Source organism: Rhinopithecus bieti, unplaced genomic scaffold (genome assembly GCF_001698545.2).
Source record: "Rhinopithecus bieti isolate Rb0 unplaced genomic scaffold, ASM169854v2 scaffold_28547, whole genome shotgun sequence".
NCBI classification, from domain to species: Eukaryota; Metazoa; Chordata; class Mammalia; order Primates; family Cercopithecidae; genus Rhinopithecus; species Rhinopithecus bieti.
The window spans coordinates 1,642,828-1,664,598 of NW_016813480.1; the positions used below are offsets into that span (position 1 = coordinate 1,642,828).

At 36.1% G+C, this 21,771-nt stretch overlaps 1 protein-coding gene across 4 annotated transcripts in view; it reads right to left on the minus strand.

Moving 5' to 3' along the window:
* Positions 1–21,771, minus strand: part of PAN3 (poly(A) specific ribonuclease subunit PAN3) — a 127,300-nt gene that overhangs the window by 27,304 nt on the left and 78,225 nt on the right. For 3 of the 4 annotated variants that reach the window (XM_017848497.1, XM_017848500.1, XM_017848499.1), the window contains 5 exons: positions 11,543–11,790; positions 6,776–6,880; positions 5,881–5,938; positions 382–543; positions 51–167 (listed from right to left, as the gene is read on the minus strand). In XM_017848497.1, coding sequence (XP_017703986.1) covers positions 51–167; positions 382–543; positions 5,881–5,938; positions 6,776–6,880; positions 11,543–11,790 — 690 coding nt within the window. The remainder of the gene's footprint in view (positions 1–50; positions 168–381; positions 544–5,880; positions 5,939–6,775; positions 6,881–11,542; positions 11,791–21,771) is intronic. The other variant, XM_017848498.1, reaches the window with a different exon arrangement.

The window sequence follows — 21,771 nt, forward strand, 5'->3', positions numbered from 1 at the left end:
CTTCAAATAATGAAGCTCACTAGCAAAAAGACCAATTACAAGTTACTCACAGGGCTCGGCAAATGCTTTAGTGGTGAATACTTCGCGCAAAGTTACGATATTTGAGTGTTGAATTTTCTTCCACATGTCGACCAACACCATGCACTTTGTGTTAACAAGACGAAAACCTGAAAGACAATTTTTCTACTACAGTAAACTCTAATTGACATCTCCTTCATATTCTATCAGAAATGAAAAGAAAATGCCATATTATACATTGCTCATGAGGTACTAATTTCCAAATAAAAAATTTCCATTCATATGTTAAATAATATATTCAAGGTTTGAATAATCTTAGCCCCAATGATATGATTATAAAAGAAGATAACTTATCTCCCTTACCATGTATCCTCCGAAGGCAATATGGCAGATCATCTTTGCTATTTACAGCTTTGTAGCAAGATGTAATATACCCAAAATTACTTGATTTCTGTATCCGGTTGGGAGGTGGCAGTGGTTCTAGAGGAAATAGGCTATGGTAGCTGTCAACCTCTGTAGGAACTGCTAGAGTAATTCATAAGAAGACTTGAAAATACAGACATTCATAAGTAGGAACTGCTAGAGTAATTCATAAGAAGACAACTTGAAAATACAGACATTCATAAATCTCAAAAATATAGAAGAAATCATATTTACTATAAACGCCTTGTATATCACAATGTGCTCTTGTATTACAGAATAAACATAACAATTCCATAAGACAAACTAGCTTCCGTATCAAAAATAGGCATTATAACAAAATAACCAAAGAACAACTAAAGTTCATGCATTCAAAACATTTCCTTTTATAGCACAATACAAATTTGTTTCTCAGAAATAATTTTTATGAACAATTTGAGTTATCACTTAGAGATAAATTTTTCTAGAACAAACATGTTATCAGGTTTATAATCAAAATGACATGTATTTTTTAATGATTCAAATATAATCATGTTTCCATCATATACAATCAAATATAATCACCAACCTATACTTTAATTTTGTTAACTGTCTTGAACGACTTCCGAATGCTCACAATATTTTAAGTGAACGGAAGATAACCCAACATGTAGTACAGCCATGGTAAACTAACTAGAAGAAAATATAGCAGATGGCAACAATGGTAACCTTTTAAAGGGAGGATTATTATTCTTTTCTTTACGTTATTTGGTATTTGCCAAATGTTTTATAATATACATGTTTAATACTATTTTTAAAACATGGCATTATGTCTGTTAAAAAAAAAAACCTACAAACAAAACAACTGATAATTTTGACCTCTGACTGGTAAGAAACACAGATGAAACCATATTAAGAAAACTAATTCCAGAAGACAGCCTCAAAATGATCCTTCCTCTGCATCTGCCAAATACTTTATGCTCATTATCTCTTAGTTCTCACAACAATCCCATGAGGTATAATTCCCTATTTCATAAATAAAGATAATAAGGATTGCATAGCTGAGAGAGAAAGGTAGGATGCAAACCCAGGACTTTTTGATTCTATAATCATAATCTCTACATGGCATTTGGGCCATAATGAAAAACAAATGTAGAATGATTAAAATGTCATCAAGTGGCATGTTCTACTTAAATAAAGGCAGTATACTGCCATGTGTCATGGCATGTGACTATAGTCCTAGCTACTTGGGAGGCTGAGGCAGCAGAATCACTTGAACCCAGGAGTTGAATTCAGCCTGGGCAACATTTAAGACCTTATCTCATAAATAAATTAATTAATTAAATAAAATAAAAGCAATATAACGGAAGAATACACACAAGTGAATACAGTTGTAACTTTTACTTTTGTGCATTTACCTAGTTTGTATTTGAATGAACACTATAATGTCCATAAGGAAGTCAAATGATAAATTTTGCTTTCCAGCTATTTCATTTATTAAGGAGCACTTAATACAGGATTAATTTCAAATCGGTAAAATATACTGAGCACCTACTATGTACTAATGAACCTAAACTAAAGAAATATATGTTCTTACCCTCAAGAGGCCTAGAGAAAAATAAAGAACACAAATTTCTATAAAACATGTAAGAGGTGAAGTCCCCATTTAAAAAGTACAATTCGCGATGACACTGGTTCTTAAACGTCAGCACGTGTCACAATCACCTAAAGCCTTGTTAAAACATAGTTTGCTGGGCCCCATTCCCCGAGTTTCCGATACAATCTGAAGTGGGATCCAAGAACTTACAATTCTAACAAGTTCCTAAAAGTCAATGAAAATGAGGCCTCTGGTTAAGGAATCATACTTTGAGAGCTAATACACCATGAAAATACAAAGAACAGAGCAATTCCCAAGGATATTAGGCACTCGTTTGCTATGGGGTTGCTAGTAAATTATTACAACTTACAAATCAATGGTGTTTAACTGATATCCCTTGGAAAGCAATTTGGTTCTATGTACTAAACTTTAAAACCACTTCTACTTTACATTTTTCTTTCTGTCTTTTTTTTGTAGACAGTCTCACTCCATCACTCAGGATGGAGCGCAGTGGCACAATCTCACTGCAACCTCCACCTCCCAGATTCAAGCGAGTCTTGTGCCTCAGCCTCCTGAGTAGCTGGAATTACAGGTGGGCGCCATCACACGTGGCTAATTTTTGTATTTTTAGCAGAAATGGGGATTTGCCGTGTTCGCCAGGCTGGTCTCAAACTTCTGACCTCAAGTGATCCACCCACCTTGGCCTCCCAAAGTGCTGGGATTATAGGTGTCAGCCACTGTGCCTGGAGCTGTTTTCTTTTTTATATATTTTTAAAAGAGCATCAATTGATCAATTATGTACATTTTTTATGCTTAAAAGTATAAATAATTATAAAAGTATTTCTGAATTACACTGAATCTATATATAGATCAGTTTAGAAATATTTGAAGTATTTCCTCTAAGGAAAAAAATATTTCCTACAGAAGAAAAAAATTAAGTAGATGAATATGTTCACTGAACTGTAATTCATGATGCCAAAAACTATATGATCAAGTGTCAAACAGCTGAACTATAATGCAAACAAATGTTAAGCATGAAGGGATAGTCAGAAACATAGGGCGGTGTTTGTTTGAAAATGTCTAAGTTGAAAATTGTGTGCATACTGATGAATGATGTAAAGTACTCATGGATAGCCAAAAGAGAATGTGACAAAAACATTTTTAATATTTTATCACTGCAAATGTAGATAAAATTAGTTTTATTTTTTAAAGTATTTTAAAAGTAGATAAAATACATTCATTTATATTTTACAATAGGAGTTTTAGAGTTCTGTTTTAGACATGTAAGTTCTTAATCTATTTGAAGTTGACTTTTTAATGTGGCTCGAGATAATCACCCAATTTTATCTTGTCAATACAGAAAACCATTTTTATGGTCAAGCACAGTGGCTCACGCCTGTAATCCCAGCACTCTCAGGAGACTGAGGCAGGTAGATCACTTGCGTCCAGAAGTTCAAGACCAGCCTGGGCAACATGGTGAGACCCTATCTACAAAATATACAAAAATTAGCCAAGTGTGGTGGTGTACACCTGTAGTCCCAGCTACTTGGGAGGCTGAGGTGGGCGACTGCTTAAGCCCAGGAGGCGGAGGTTGCAGTGAGCTGCGATCACACCACTGTACTCCAGCCTGGGTGACAGAGCAAGACGCTGTCTCAATAAAAGTTTATTTATTTTTTTTATTTATTTATTTATTTATTTATTTATTTATTTATTTATTTTTTGGAGACGGAGTCTCGGCTCTTCGCCCGGGTTGGAGTGCAGTGGCCGGTTCTCAGCTCACTTGCAGCTCCGCCTCCCGGGTTATGCCATTCTCCTGGCCTCAGCCTCCGAGTAGTGGGACACAGGCGCCCGCCACCTCGCCCGGCTAGGTTTTTGTATTTTTTGTTAGTAGAGACGGGTTTCACGTGTTAGCCAGGATGGTTCGGATCTCCTGGACCTCGTGATCCGCCCGGTCTCGGACCTCCCAAAGTGCTGGGATTACAGGCTTGAGCCACCGCGCCCGGCAAAAGTTTATTTTTTTAATGAAAAAACCAAAAACCATTTTTCCGATGCTTTCTTTTCCCCACTGATTTGCCACCTTTATCACAGAACGTGTCTGGGCTCTCTGTAATCTGTTCCATTAATCTGTCTAACCCTGTGTCATCATCACATTGTTTTAGTTACTGTAGACTCAAATCAAACCTCTCCTTCCCTAATACACAAACAAATTCTTCATATGAACATAAATAACAACCATGCTCTTCAAAGTACCTTGGATGGTCTTGGCCCTTTATTCTTTGATACATTTTATCATACTTCATGAAAAGATCTGACTGGAAGTTATGCTTTGACTGGAATTCTACTGGATCTATATATCAGTTTAGAAAAATTGACATCTTACTTGTTCTGTCTTCCTAATCATGAGTAATCTCTACTAATCTACACAATTTCACTTTATATTATTTAATACTTCTTAATGAATAAATCTCCCCTGCCGAAATCTTACCTATCTTTTGTTGTATTTATTCCTACATACTGATATTGCAAAACCATTTTTAAACAGCATTTGCTTTTAATTATATTTTGAAGTTAACTGGGTACTGGCCTACAGAAATGCAACTGATGTATTAATCTTATATCCAGCCATTTTCTACAGTTTGTTATTTCAAATAATGCCTAATCTGCAGTCACATGATTTATAGATGGCAGTTCTATTTTCTCCTTTCCAGTCTTTGTGCCTTCTATTTTTTTTTCTTTTTAAACTTTTGCAAAACCTGGCTAAAGCCTCAAATACAATATTAAACAGTTAAGAAAAATTCCAAGATGAATATTGCAAAGGTTATGACAAGTAAGTTCCTTCCCACCTTACCTGGAAAGATCCATCTTAAGAAATAACAGCCATATTTCTTTTAATTCTTTAGCAATCAAGAGACAACACACACTAGACTATGCTGAATTCCTGATTACAAACAGGCATTTTGAGATGATCTTTATGGCAAATGTATTCCTACTGTATTATTTATGAAATTTTACTAAATTATATCATATTTCATTTAAACAGAATAAGCTAAGGAAAGATATTTTAATATGCTTTAAGAAATATCGTGGTACAGTCTGAAAAACCTTGGTTTAAGTCTGGAATCAGTCAGTTATTTGCCAGCCATTGGTCCTAAAGGTAAGTTATTTAACCTGCCAACTTCAGTATTCCTCATGTAAAATGGAAATGATAATATGTCACAGGATGTTTGTGAGACATAAAGACATGTAAAGTATTTAATTAGTATACTGTCTGGCACACAGTAGTCTCACAAATGGTACTAATAATTACCATCCTCTCCTGCTTAAGAACCCATGCTTTATTAAGTTTCAGGAGATAAAATATTCTAGTGCACAATAAAGTAAATCACCATGAATTCTAAAACTATATACATTTTTTTATGAACATACGTAAAATTAACAGAAATAAACTAGATGATCAGTAATATCTTGGGGCTGTTCTTCTTTTTTTTTTTGGAGACAGGGTCTCACTCTGTCACCCAGGCTGGAGTGCAGTGGGGCGATTATAGCCAGCTCACTGCAGTCTTGACCTTGAGGGCTCAAGTGATCCTCCTGCCTCAGTCTCCTGAGTGGCTGGGACTACAAATGTGCACAACCACCCCCAGCTATTTTATTTTTTATAGAGACACGTTCCCACTATTTTGCTCCGGCTAGTCTCAAACTTCTGGGCTCAAGCAATCCTTCTGCCTCAGCCTCCCAAACTGCTAGGATTACAGGTATAAGCCACCACGCCCAGACTGGAACTCTTCTTAATAATGCATAAAACATGTACTACCACATAAGAATTATAACAGCCTTTAAAAGAAAGGAAGGATCAACTTGCATTTTACCTGGCATATCTGCTTGATCAATTTGAGCCATTGTTATTAAATGTCTGTTGATCAGCTCCTATGAAACAGAAATAAGTATATTTCTATTTAAATACAGATTCTGAAACCTGGATTTCCTATTATAATTAAATAACCTAAATATTAATATTTTTGGCATGTGCACTTTTTAAATATTAAAATCATGAAACATTTCTAAACATGGTAAAATGTCTGAACTCCAGGCCCAGATAGACTTAGACTTGCCCATAATTAAGACTGAGTTTAAGTAGCTGAGCCACTTACACACAGGTAGCTGGGCTACCCAAAACACATGACTAACGCTGTGGCTGAAAATTCAAGGTCTACTAGTAAGCTGGTAATAATTAATTTAAAAAACACTATACTGGTAGAACTCACTTCTATGAAACAAAAATATTTCTGAGAATCTGAGTGTAAAGTGAAATTCTACATACCAAATAACTAGTTGTTTACCAAAAATTAAACAAAACACTTTTGTAAAACATTCTTTTAAAAAAGTATTGAGCTCTCTTAAAAGTTATTTCCTGAGCCAAACTACTTATTTTAACTTACACCTATTAGAAAATACTGTTAGAAACCATTGAAATTATTTATATACTTCAAAGAGCCTTTTCAATAGAAATAAAATGAAGTACAGAAGAGCAAACCATTTAAATAGCTATTCTACGTTTTATATCCTAACACATAATTTATTTGAAATTTTTTTAAAAGACAGGTTTCCTTAAATAAACATACCAATTAAAACTTTTAAATTCGATGTGTTTTACTACAGCATATTTGATTAAATAATATGATTTGAAAAGAGCTCTGTTCTTTCCCCTGTTCACTAAAGCACAGGAGACATAAAGTATTCTTACTACGAATTCTGAAAGCATACCTGTCGGAGTTCATCGGCCATGAAGAAGGAAGGTGCATTTGCTTTCGGTTGCATATAAGCAACATGAGGTGCAGTCGGAGGATAAATATGATAGTTTGGAAACACCTAAAAAGGTAGGAAGGGAGTAAATATAATCACTCATTTTTCTTTCTTTTTTTCTTTTTTTCAGACAGTGTCTTGCTCTGTTGCCCAGGCTGGAGTGTGGTGGTACAATCTCGGCTCACTATAACCTCCACCTCCCGGGTTCAAGTGATTCTCCTGCCTCAGCCTCACGAGTAGCTGGGATTACAGGCACCCGCCATCATGCCCAGCTAATTTTTCTATTTTTGTAGAGACAAGGTTTCACCACGTTGGCCAGGCTGATCTTGAACTACTGACCTCAGGTGATCCACCTGCCTCGGCCTCCCAAAGTGCTGGGATTACAGGTGTGAGCCACCACGCCCAGCCTCACTAATTTTTCATAATCGATAAGCTTTATCAGTGTTTTGATAAAATTTTAATCTTTACATGATAGCAATAAATTTTAATACATTTTAAATCTATAAATAATATTGAAGTAAAAACCTCAGAGAATAGCTGTTATAGAATACTTTCTGAAAGAATTTCATATTAAAAATAATATTTCGGCTGGTGCGGTGGCTCACACCTGTAATCCCAGCACTTTGGGAGGCTGAGGTGGGCGGATGACCTGAGGTCAGGAGTTTGAGACCAGCCTGACCAACATGGAGAAACTCCATCTCTACTAAAAATACAAAATTAGCCAGGTGTGGTGGCACAAACCTGTAATCCCAGCTACTTGGGAGGCTGAGGCAAGAGAATCGCTTGAACCCGGGAGGTGGAGGTTGCAGTGAGTGGAGATCGCGCCATTGCACTCCAGCCTGGGCAACAAGAGCGAAACTCCGTCTCAAATAAATAAATAAATAATAAAAAAATAAAAATAATATTTCAGTAATCAATTAAAATCTAATGAGCCAGTCTGGCCAACATGGTGAGACTCCATCCCTACTAAAAATACAAAAATTATCCTGGCTAACATGGTGAAACCCTGTCTCTACTAAAAATACAAAAAATTAGCCGGGTGTGGTGGCACGCACCTGTAGTCCCAGCTACTCAGGAGGTTAAGGCAGAATCATTTGAACCCAGAGGCGGAGGTTGCAGTGAGTCGAGATTGCACTACTGCATTCCAGCCTGGGTGACAGAGCGAGACTCCATCTCAAAAAAAAAGTTAGCCATGCTTAGTGGCAGGTGCCTGTAATCCCAGCTACTCAGGAGACTGAGGCAGGAGAATCGCTTGAAACTGGGAGGTGGAGGCTGCAGTGAGCCGAGATCATGCCACTGCACTCCAGCCTGGGTGACAGAGCAAGACTCTGTCTCAAAAAAAAAAAAAAAAAAAAAACTAATGAGAGAGAAAACATTTGTCTTCAGATACTGTAAAATTTAAGCTCCACTGAGAAGACAAAAGTAGCTCTTTGGAAGAAATGTCACATAGTCAGCCTTCTGTATCCCTGGGTTCTGTATTCAAGGATTCGAACAACCATGGGTAGGAAATATTCAGGGGGAAAAAACGACAATACAACAATAAGAAGTAATACAAATTAAAAATACAGTGTAACAACTATTCGCAGACCACTTATACTGCATTAGGTATTATAAGTAATCGAGATAATTTAAAGTATACAGGAGGATGTGTGTAAGATCTACACAAATACTATGTCATTCTATATCAGGGAATTGAGCACCCAGGAATTTTGCTATACGTAGGAGTCCTGGAATCAATCCCCCTTGGATACTAAGCGGCAACTATACAAACAGTTCATCACCACTTTTTGAAAGCAACTGGAAGGAAGGAAGGAGAAATTAAAGGTGTTTGGGTACTGGGAGGTAACAAAGTGACATTGCCTTGGCTGCCCAAAGAATTCTCCCCTTCACAGGCATTTTGTGGACAAACTAAACAAAGTGATATTCAAACCTATTCTAGGTCAGCAGGTTAAGTGAACAGAAGGATACAATAATACATTTACCTTCCAAGCAAACTACAATAAAGTTACTACATCAGCTTCCAGCTTCTTGTCTTTCATTCTTCCAACTGGACTCATCCCACCACCCTTTCTTCTCTTTATCACTCTTTTCTCTGTCTCTCCTTCACTGGTCCATGATACAAAATCAAAGTTCAGTTTTAAATATCTTTTCTATTTCTTCATTCTTTCATTTTAAACAATGAAACTGTTTTTCTCTTTTAAAAACGAATTCAGCTGATTTGCGCTGCCCTAACATGACTGCTCTGATCTAGATCTCAACTAGGAAGCAGTTTTGTGATACTTGTAAGGTTTCCTTTAGCCTGTGTCTACAGGAAGAGTAATGTCTCTTTTTTCTTGTGTTGGTTTCCTTACATAAGATAGCATAGTTTAGGCTGGACACAGTGGCTCACACCTGTAAACCCAACACTTTAGAGGTCAAAGTGGGCGGATCACTTGAGGTCAAGAATTTGAGATCAGCCTGGCCAACTGGGTGAAACCCCATCTCTATTAAACATACAAAAGTTAGCTGGGCATGGTGGTGTGCGTCTGTAGTCCCAGCTACTAGGGAGACTGAGGTAGGAGGAATGCTTGAACCCAGGAGGCGGAGGTTGCTGTGAGCAAAGATTGCACTACTGCCCTCCAGCCTGGGTGAAAGAGGGAGAATCCATCTCAAGAAAATAATAATAATAATAATAATAATAATATATATATATAGTGTGTGAAGGGTAAAACATTATTAAAATGTGTCATATTTAATCTCTATAAAACTGGTGGAGGTAAATTTTTTGCCAAAGAGCCTCCATATACATTAAACTAAATTTCTTTCTACAAATAAAATTAAAAGGTAAATGATTATAAAACATAATAAACAAAAAAGGCTAAAACACTCACGGATTCCTTATTTGAAAGAACAAAGAGAAGTCTCTACCTACCTATTTTTTTGATCTTCTGTTTGGAAAGTGGTTCTGTGATAACGTTTGAAAGATTTCTGTAGCTATTTTATTATTTTTAAAAAGCAGTTTACATGACTTACAACTATTTCTATAAATGTTTTCACATCTATTTCTCATAGGATAGTTAGGTATTAATATCCTTATTTTACAACTGGAGACACAGTTTCATAAGTACATAGATTCACAAGTCTCAAAACAATGTGGCGCAAACAAAAAAAGGAGTCTGCTTTCTCTTCACTCAAATTCTCTTAGTAAAATATTAAATTCAATCAAAATAAGTTAACTTTGAGGATCAAAACCGCATATTGAAATCCAAATAACATTTCATATAAGCCTATCATCTATGACTGTCAAATGTCTATAGATTAGATCAGCTTCCGTCATTTTAACGTAGCAATCCCCAACCTTTTTGGCACCAGGGGCTGATTTCACGGAAGACAATTTTCCATGGACTAGGGGTGGGGTGAGGGGATGTTTTTGGCATTATTCAAACGCATTACATTGATTGTGCACTTTATTTCTATTATTATCACATTGTAACATATAATGAAATAATTATACAACTTACCATAATATAGAATCAGTGGGAGCTTGTTTTCCTGCAACTAGGCAGTCCCATCTGGGCGTGATGGGAAACAGTGACAGATCATCAAGGACTAGATTCTCATAAGGAGCCCACAACCTAGATCCTTGGCATGCACAGTTTACAATAGGGTTCATGTTCCTATGGAATCTAATGCTGCCGCTGATCTGACACAAGGAGGAGCTCAGATGGTAATGAGAGCAATGGGGAGTGGGTGTAAATACAGATGAAACTTCACTTACTTGCCCACTGCTCACCTCCTGCTGTGAGGCCTGGTTCCTAACACTGGTCTATGGTTCAAGGATCGGGGACCCCTGTTTTAGTGGACTCTGGCTTTCTCACTCATGAGGTCTTCACCTACTACTTATTTTTCTAGGGTAAATAAAATAATTTTTGAATATGGACAAAGTAATGAAGCTAAAAAAGATACAATTTACATAACACGGAATCCTTCCCTCTCCTTCTCTATTCATTCTCGCCCCCTTGACTCCTGTCCCTTCTCCCTGTCCTGGAACATTACTAATTGACTCTGATAAGAAATCTTTCTTTCTGGCCATGTTCTTCCTCTCTTGGTCTTCATATTCATGTCTCCTCTGGGGCCACCTCTTCCCAACTGTTTCATGATTCTTCTCTCACTTCATCACCAGTCCTTTGGTACCTCTTTCCTCATCTATAATCATGGCTCTCTTTGGTCTGACTCTTCTGCCTCCTTAGCAAAGAGCCATACTGCAGGCCCCTTATCACTATGTGTCACTCCACCATCCACAGATCTAGCTGTTAAATAACCACCTCATCTGAAATAAGGGTTTATCATTGATTTGCTTCCAGTAACTACTGAGGACATACCATCTACTTTTTCTAGCTTCTTACTAGAGGTTAAACTATCTATACCTAAAAACAAATGTCAGCAGGCATCAACTCCAGCTAGTACAAGGTAAACCCATAAGCAAAACATGCCATAAAGTACTAAAGTAAGAGCATGGATATAATCTAATTTCTGATTAAACCAGATTAGTCTAAAACTAGAGTTATTAGTAAGGCAGAACTAGATAAATGTGAAGAGTTGAGAAGAGACTAGACTTCTCATCTAAGTTAGAAAATGAAATACTTTTTTGCATCACAATAAAAAGCTGCAGGAGGGGGTGGACCACCTCATTACTAAAAGGACCTGTTACAAGAGAGTACTAAAATGTCCTCTTTAATGTAAACATACCATTCCAGTCAAAGGTGCTGGAGTTGTGTCTGTATAGAAGTAAGTCGTTCCACCAACAGTTTCCTTTTGGATCACCTGACCAGAAGATGGAGTCTGAGAAACAGGATTATTAACAGATGTAGAGGCACTAGAAGGCACCATGTAACTTGCTGGATTTGGAGTGTGACTTCTTCTTCTGGGAGCAGGAGAAGTATGTGGAGTAATCTTGGGGGAATGAAGAGGGGAAGACCCAGCAGACAACGACATTCCTGAAGAAGATGTAAAAATGTTTCTTAATGGAGCAATAATTGGTTTTAGAGAAAAAGTCTGGAAAATAAAATGCAAACATTCATTTGGAAGAAACATCATCTTTGGGATCTTAAGTGCAAAGATGAAGGAAATAATTTGATCTTGTTTTGTTGTAGAAAAAGCTCTGACTAAAGCAAACGTAAAGTTTCTTTTTTCAAATGTAGTTATTTCCAAATATGTTAGCAGATTTATTGTAAGAACAGTCTCCTCCATATCAAGGTTTACATCACAAACTTTAACAGCAAGAATGACCAAAAATCTAATAAATTAATGGAAGAGTGGGAAGTAACCGAATTGGGGCTCTTTATAAAATCAAGCCTTTTATAAAAGGCATAATTCCTTTTTTATTAAGAATCATTAACAATACAAATAGCACATTCTCCAAACATATTACGGTATTAAAAATTCAAATTATCTATGAAGAGCTACTAGATTTCATTCAGTCAAATATAATTAACAAAATTGTTTGAAAAGCAAAAAAAAAAAAAAAAAAAGTTGAAATACATAGCAGCTTAAATGCCATATGTTTAATATCAAGCAGTCTGTTGTTCTGATGCCTTTTTGTCATTAACTCTAAACAGGCATATTCTGAAAATTTCTACAGATGCATACTATTTAAAATTAGGCCAATTGATACCATTATGTTCTAGTGGAACAACCACAACCAATAAGAAACATTATGTGCAGAGTACCCTCTATTATTAGAGAAAGGGAAAGGACAATTGTCTTTACCCTTCAGGACATTCCAAGCTAGCTGAGAAAAAAAGACCAGGTCACACGTAAAAGACATAAAATAACTTAAAAAAAAACAAAGATAAACTAATGCACTACAACTACATGCATAAATGCTGATGAAATGCAAATTAATTAAAACCAGGTAGAGTTAATCAAAGGCTTAATGGAGTGATCAGTTCTGAGCAGATTGAAAAGGGTATTTAGAGCAACAGTTACCCTTCCTGAAAAAAAAACAGCTTATCCAGGAACTGTTTTCTGGCTATCTGGTGAATGCCTAAAAACTTTCAACACTGAGGTAATATGCCACCTCACAATACAAGAAAACGGTTACCAAAAAATGCCTCTAGTCACAAAATTATGATTACCAGGGATATGAGTTTCAATGTCTAATAATTCATAAGATACCAACATGTTTTCTGAAAACATGTAGGTGAACAAAAATAAGCAGAGAACTGAGGTAATACTTTTCTTTTCTCTGAATAGCCCTCTGTACTTTCTGAAGAGCCTCAACATAATTATTTCTGGTTTTCTGAGCAACTAAAGTAGGTAGGTGAGGTAAGTCAGGCTATAAACACCACAGGACATACATGCAAAGTCAACAGCAAAGCCAACACTCAAACTCAACTCTACAAATTCCCAATCTAGTACTCCTACTACTGTAACACAATGTCTACTGCATTGAGATTAAAATAGGATAGGAATTCTCAAGTTATGTCTCAAATGTGTGTAAAAGAAAATTAAACCCCAAACTCCTTAAAAAAAAAAAAATGAAGCTAAATTACTATATTGATATAAACCTTTTATTTTTTAAACACTATTCCAGAGCTCTGTTTCTATCTAACTCTATATTGTACATTTAATTAAAGGTTAATCCATACAGCAAAATTGTATTAGACTATTATCAATGGATAAAAACTTCCTACTTGTCTAAAATGAAATGCATTTTAGGCAGCTTTTCCTAAAGCTAGTCTCTAAGACTTTCCAAAATAAGACTGGCCAAGTAACCAAAGACGAGTAAATTTGTTTACTATTATGACATTAAGTAACACAACAGAACTACAATTCTTGAGCCAGGCACTAATCAAAGTGTTCCACATCCATCAGTCTATTTAATCCTCACAATCACCCTGTGAGGTAGATATAGCATATTTATTTCACAGAGGAGAAACTAACTTAAAAGATCAAAATAATTACTGTAAGGACAAATATAGGTAATTCAACAAAAGAATCAAGATTCAGACTCAGGGTGATTTAATTACAAAGTCTGTGCTCTCAGCCAACATGCTATATAGTTGCCCAGTTCCTAAGTCTTGCACACACAGAAAAACAAGAAATCAATTACATGTTTTACTAGCTTTAGTGTGACTACTGAAGCTATGTGTAGCATGGGCTGAAGGGAAAGATTCTGACATCAAAGTAGGTATGTAAGAGAGACTAAAAGTAGAATCTCTCTTTAAGGCTGAATACATGGAAAGAGATTACCATAAAAACAATCTAAGGTGAGTTAAGACAGAAATTCATGTACAGTAGAATTTACACTACAGAGTATCAAGAGTTCTCTTAAGAATTCTAAATTTTGTGAAGTTATTTTAATATAAAGCTGCAGAAATAAAATTTGAGTTCACCTCTGAGCTGAGGCTGATTGGAGTTACTTAAATACATTTAAAATGTAAGCTGGGTGTGCTGAGGCAGGAGATTCGCTTGAGCCCAAGGGTTTGAGGCTGCGTGAGCCATACAGCGCCCATGAACAGCCACTGTGCTCCAATCTGGGCAACATAGCAAGACCCTGTCTCTTTAAGGGGGGTGGCGGGGGAGGAAAGCAAGAGAAAGAAAAGAAAGAGCATTCAAAATAAAACATGTACAACAGTAAGTATCACCCCCCCCATCAGGATAATAGGATATTTAAATTGCACAGGAAATTAAAAACTAAATTACTAAAATACCTAATCTAATCACAAAAGGCATAGCTTTGTGTCACCTGTATATTTTACAAGTGTGTTAAAGAACTGAGTAAAATATCTACACATCTGTTTGGAGAGAGGTATTCTGTATTTAGTATTATGAAGACAATACTAACAAGATGCCCATTCTTAAGTGCCTACATACATACAGTACTAAATTATAAACAGCAAGAAAGAATAGAATCACACTACATGAACAAGTAGTTTAAAATAGGATGCTGAATTAAAATGAACAGATTCTGCTCAAATTAAGAAAATGTGATTGAAAGTTAAGAATTCTTAATTTAAAATGACATCTTCCACTGCACATTATTTAATATTTAACCACAGGAATCTTATGCTAAAAGGGTTTGAGGAAATAATTTGATATAATAAAACTAAAGGTCTTCTTTTAATAATGAGGTACATCAGACATACCGTAAGAGAAGTTTCTTCTTCATTAGAAATTTCATGTTTCACACATAAATATTCTCATGTAATTTCAATCTTTCCACATACAGCAGGGAAAGGGCTACCAATGGTTATTGGAACACCCTGATATTAACTGACACTCAATCAACAGAATACTAAAGCAAATATAATAATACACAGAAGATCAGCATAAGAAACAATCTAGAAGAATGAAAATTTATGTTTTAAATATTCTAAATTAAGAATATTTCACTTTTGTATTTCATTTTTTGTATTACTTCTTGTCATTTACTCTTGAAATGACATTCTGATGACATTAGTATAGAATAATTACACTATAACTTCTAAAGTGAATATGCAAACTGAGATATTTAAAAGTAATATATGATAAATTAACTGCTTTAGGGCATTTGAAAATTATTCTCAAAAGTACCCAATTCAAATAAAAGTAAGGAAAAATATAGGAATGTCCACTGAGAAATTAACCGGAACTGACAAAATAAAGAAATGAGATAAAAAACTTCAAGGCTAATTTATAAAGGCAAAGCATCACTGTTTTTTTGGATGACCCAATTCTATTTCTGGAAAACCTAAGACAAACAACATAAAAAACTCCCGAAAATAATTACAGAATTCATTAGAGTAAATGATTAGAAAATTAATACATACCAAATCAGCACCCTTCCTAAATACAACCAACCAGTCAGTACAATATTATTTCTGGAAAATGAGAGACTAAACTAACATGGACACTCTCCCTCAATCCCTACCAATGTTACGAATGCACAGAACTGTGAGATAAAACACAACACCCCAACATTTAAAATATACCTGATTTTTAAAAAAAAAGGGGGGGGCCAGTCGCAGTGGTTCACACGTATAATCCCAGCACTTTGGGAGGCCGAGGCGGGCAGACCACCTGAGGTCAGGAGTTCAAAACAGCCTGGCCAACATAGCGAAACCCCATCTCTACTAAAAATACAAAAATTAGCTGGGTGTGTTGATGTGCACCTGTAATCCCAGCTACTCAGAAGGCCGAGGCAGGAGAATCACTTGAACCTGGAAGGTGGACGTTGCCGTGAGCCGAGATTGCACCATTGTACTCCAGCCTGGGCAACAGAATAAAACTCTGTCTTAAAAAGTAAATAAATGAATAAATACTAAAAAATAAATAAAAACCCCCAAAGCAAGAAACGAAAACAGAATCTGAAGTCAGGAGCTTACATTGTGGAGTTTGGGGAATTATAAGCTAGGTCAGATACAGTCTCTACAAGCTGAGTTTCTAAGGCCCACAAGGGTACATGAAAAGTGGCCATGAGCCCATAGAATACAGAAAATGAAACTAAAACTAGGACTCTGGAAAAGCAGTAAATACAGGACAAAACCATTTCTATCAGCTCACAGAACCAAAAGGGAAGCCTGTTTATGGAAGAGCAATGGAGAAAAAAGAGGAAGGTTGGAGGACCGGGGTGATGTCTTAAGAGAAATGGAAACCACATGCCTGTTCTATGCATAAGTACAAGAGAGAAAATCCTCGTGAGATTCCATGCTACAGAATCCCGACAAATCAACACAATACTCAACTTGCTTTGGAAAACCTCTTCAGACACCTTGCTGAAGCAAACACCAAACTATTTTGATGAATACTTCCACAAAATGACAACATACAAGAACCTTCCCCAGAAAATAATTCCACTTAAAAGAACTCATAAGAACCAGCATGTACAACATACTTGAGAATTAACAACCCAAGAAGAAAGAGTCCACGTAACAGAACCATATAAAACAGATTACAAAATACAATTACTACTGAGGTGATTAAGAATAGAGTGACAAACATCACAAAAGAATACAGTGTTTGTTCTTCCAAAACAGAGTGCACTGGCTAAGAGTGAAAATATAAGGATTAAAATTAAAGGGAAAAAAACCATCAAAAGATGCATTAAATAGGAAAGTACATAAATCAAAGAGGGAAACAATAAATTAAAGTAGATAAATCAAAGAGGGAAACAATAAATAAATAAAGATCTGAGGAAATTACCCAGAAATAAAACTTGGAAAATGTAAAAGAGTAGTTAAGAGATACAAAATAATGAAAATGTAAATATCCAGGAGAAGAAGAATATTGGAGAAGCAACATTTGAAAAAAAAAAAAAAAAAAAAAAAAGATTTGTGATTTTCAAGAACTCAGCACATAACTCCTTCGCACATAACTCCTCATTCAAGAAGTCCTAAGTAAGAGTTCTCAGCAGAGGCTGGGTGTGGTAGCTGAGCCCTGTGATCCCAGCATTTTGGGAGGCTGAGGCAGGAGAATTGCTTGAGGCGAGGCGTTAGAGGCCGCTCTGGGCAACATGGTGAAACCCCGTCTCTACAAAAAATAGAAAAAATTAGGCCGGGTACAGTGGCTCACGCCTGTAATTCCAACACTTTGGGAGGCCGAGGCAGGTGGATCACCTGAGGTCAGGAGTTCGAGACCAGCCTGGCCAACATGGTGAAACCTCATCTCTACTAAAAATACAAAAATTAGCCAAACATGGTGGCATATGTCTGTAATGCCAGCTACTTGGGAGGCTGAGGCAGGAGAATCACCTGAACCCGTGAGGCAGAGGTTGCAGTGAGCAGAGGTCATACCACTGTTCCAGCCTGGATGACAAGAGTGAAACTCCATCTCAAAAAATAAAATAAAATAAAAATAAACCAGACATGCATGGTATGCCTCTGTAGTCCCAGCTACTCAAGAGGCTGAGGTGGAAGGATTGCTGGAGCCCAGGGAGGAAGAGGGTGAAGTGAGCTATGATCATGACACTGCACTCAGGCCTGGGTGACAGACAGATGCTGTTTTTAAAAAAAAGTTCTGAGTAAAATAAGTCCTTTCTACCAATTACGCAAAAATGCAGCATGCGAAAGACAAAGAGAAAATCTTAAAAGCTACCAGAAAAGAGACAAATGATCTAACAAAAGAAAAATACGCTAACTATATCAGCAACACTAAACAATGAAATTTTCAAAGGAGAAAAGATAACTGTCTACTTGAAATTTATATACAATCTACAAATGAAGAGAGAAAGACACGTTTAAGGTTTGTCACTCGCATCTCCATGGTGAAAGAACTATTAAACGATCAACTTCACTAAAAAGGAAATTCCACCCTTAAAAGGCATGGAATGTCAGAATATGTGAGAAAATCTGAATAAGCACTGACAGTAAAAGAATAATAAAAGTCAAAGTATAACTAAAATTCTAGACAACTAAAACACTGAAGGAGGACAGGAAGGCTCAAAGTCATTAAAAATTCTCATATTGGCCAGGCGCGGTGGCTCACGCCTGTAATCCCTGCACTTTGGGAGGCTGAGGCGGGTAGATCACTTGAGGTCAGGAGTTCGAGACCAGAACGGCCAATATGGTGAAACCCCATCTCTACTAAAAATACAAAAAATTAGCCAGGCGTGGTGGCAGGCACCTGTAGTCCCAGCTACTCAGTAGGCTGACACAGGAGAATCACTTGAACTTAGGAGGTGAAGGTTGCGGTGAGCCGAGGTCACACCACTGTACTCCAGCCTGGGCAACAGAACGAGACTTCATCTCAAAAAAAATAAATAAAAATCTTGTATTAATATTTTTACTGCCCATCTCTTCAACAATTCCATACTTAAAGAATGAACGGTAAAAATCTAGTGGTGACCACGTGAAACAGAAACATCATATGTAACATCCAACACCTAACTTCATACCATACACAAAAATTACTTCAAAATGAATCAAAAACCTAAATGTACAAAATACAACAACAAAAAAATAGGTATAAACCTTTGTGACTTTTAGTCGAGCAATGGCTTCTTAAGATATGACAAGTATTGCCAGTGGAGCAGATGCAAGAAATAAATAACAAACAAATAAATAAAAGATAGGACAAATAAAGCACTAGCAACCAAAAACATTTTTTAAATCAGGCTTCGTCAAAATTTAAAACTTTTTGTAACTCATAGGAAACTACCAAAGTGAAAAGGCAACTCACAAAATAGGAGGAAATATTTGCAAATCATATATTTAATAAAGGTCTAATATGCAATGGTCAGTTCAATAGATGTTGAAAAAATATTTGACAATATTTAACATCCCTTTATGATAAAAACTCACAACAAACTGGGTAAAAAAGAAACTTACATCAAAACAATAAAAGTTATATATGACAAACCCACAGCTACCACCACATTGAATGAGAAAAATTAAAAGCCTTTCCTCTGGCCCAGCACTTTGGGACGCCAAGACAGGAAGATCGTTTGAGCTCAGGAATTTGAAACCAGCCTGAACAACATGGCAAAACTCCATCTCTACTAAAAATTCAAAAAATTAGGGCATGGTGGTGTGCGCCTGTAGTCCCAGCTACTCAGGAGGAGGCTGAGGTGGGAGGATTGCTTGAGTCCAGGAGGCGGAGGTTGCAGGGAGCCAAGATTGCATCACTGAACTCCAGTCTGAGTGGTGCAATCTTAAAAAAAAAAAAAAAAAGCCTTTCCTCTAAGATCTGGAATAAGACAAGGATGCCCATTTTCATCACTTTTATTCAATACAGTACTGGAAGTCCTAGCCACAGCAATTAGGCAAGAGAAAAAAACAAAGGTAACCAGATTGGAAAGGAAAAATCTAAATCTAATCATCCTTGTTTGTAGACAACATGGTATTACATTTAGAAACACCAAAAGACTCCATCCAAAAACTGTCAAAAGTGATAAACAAACTTAGTAAAAGTTTCAGGAAACCAACTTTTAAAAACCAGTATAATTTATATATGCCAACAGTGAACAACCTGAAGAAGAGATCAAGAAAGTAATCCCATTTACAATAGCTACAAAAAATATAAAATATCTAGGAATAAATTTAACCAAAGAAGTGAAAGATCTCTATAAGCAAAACTATAAAACACTGACGAAAGAAACTGAAGAGGACACAAAAAGAGTGAAAGATACGCCATGCTCATGAATTGGAAGAATTAATACTGTTACAATGTCAATACTACCCAAAGCAATCTACAGATTCAACATAATCTATCAAAATATCAAGGACATTCTTTGCATAAACAGAAAAAAAAAATCCAAAATTCATATGAAACTACAAAAACCTTAATAGCCAAAGCATTCTGAGCAAAACTAACAAAGCACGAGACATCTACTACTTGCTTCAAAATATGTTACAAAGTCACAGTAACCGAAACAGTACAGTACCTGCATAAAAACAGACACACAGACCAATGGAACAGAACAGGGAACTTGAAGTAAATCCACATATTTATAGGCAACTAATTTTCCAGAAAGGTGCCAAGAACAACATATTGGGGAAAAGACAGTCTCTTCAATAAACGGTGTTTGGGAAACTGGATAACTACATGCAGAGAATGAAGCTATGTTCCTTTCTCTTACCATATGGAAAGGTCAAATCAAAATGGATTAAAGACTTAAATTTAAGGCTTGAAACTATTAGGAAAAAAACACTGGGAAAACCCTTCAGGACATTAATCTGGGCAAAGATATTTTGGGTAAGATCTCAAAAGCATAGGCAACAAAAGCAAAAATAGACAAATGGGACTATATTAGACTAAAAAGTATCTGCACAGCAAAGGAAACAATCAACAAAGTGAAGACAATCTGCAGAATGAGAGAATATATATGCACACTATCCCTTCATCAAGAAATTAATGATTAGTATAAAGAACTCAAACATCTCAATAGCAAAAATAAATAAATAAACAAATCCAAATAGTCTGATTTTAAAATAGGTAAAAGATCAGGGCAGACATTTCTCAAAAAAGACATACAAATGACCAAGTTATATGAAAAAAGTCCAGCATTATTAATCATCAGGGAAAAGGAAATCAAAACCACAATGAGATCGTATTACCCCAGTTGAAGTGGCTTTTATCAAAAAGGCAAAAATAATGAATACTGGTGAGGATATGGAGAAAGGAGAACATCGGTATACTGTTGATGGGAATGAAAACGAGTACAGCCACTATGGAAAACAACATGGAGGTTCCTCAAAAAACTAAAAACAGAACTGCCGTATGATCCAGCAATCCCACTGCTGGGTTTATACAAAGAAAAGAAGTCAGTATGTAGAAGAGATATCTACATTCCCACGTTTATTGCAGGACTATTCACAATAGCCAGTAGAAGAGATATCTACATTCCCACGTTTATTGCAGGACTATTCACAATAGCCAAGATACAGAGCCAAATGAAGTGTCCATTAATGGATGAATGAATAAAGAACATGTGATACATGCATACAATAAAATATTCTTCGGTCATAAAAAAAAAATGACATCCTGTCATTTTCAGCAATATAGATGGTACCAGAGATCATTATGTTAAGTGAAATAAGGCCAGGAACAGAAAAATAAACACTGCATGTTCTTGCTCATACGCAGGAGCTTAGACAGTAGATCTTATAGAGATAGAAAGTAAACTGGTGGTTACCAGAAGTTGGGAAGTATTGGTGGGTGGGGGACTGAAGAGGTTAGTTAACAGGTACAAAAATACATTTAGAAGGAATAAGATTTAGGGTTCAATAGTACAGCAGGTGACTACAGTTAACAATTTGTTGTATAATTCAAAATAGCTAGAAGAGAAGAAGTGAAATATTCCCAACACAAATGTTTGAGGTAATGGCTATCCCAATTTATCTGATTTGATCATTGTATGCATGTATCAAAATAACACACATACCGGCAAATTATGTACAGCTATTATGTATCAATTGGAAAAAAAAACAGGTCTAGTATGAAGAATATAAAAACCACACAATGATTTTAAAAAATCAAACAAGTAAATTTAAAACAGG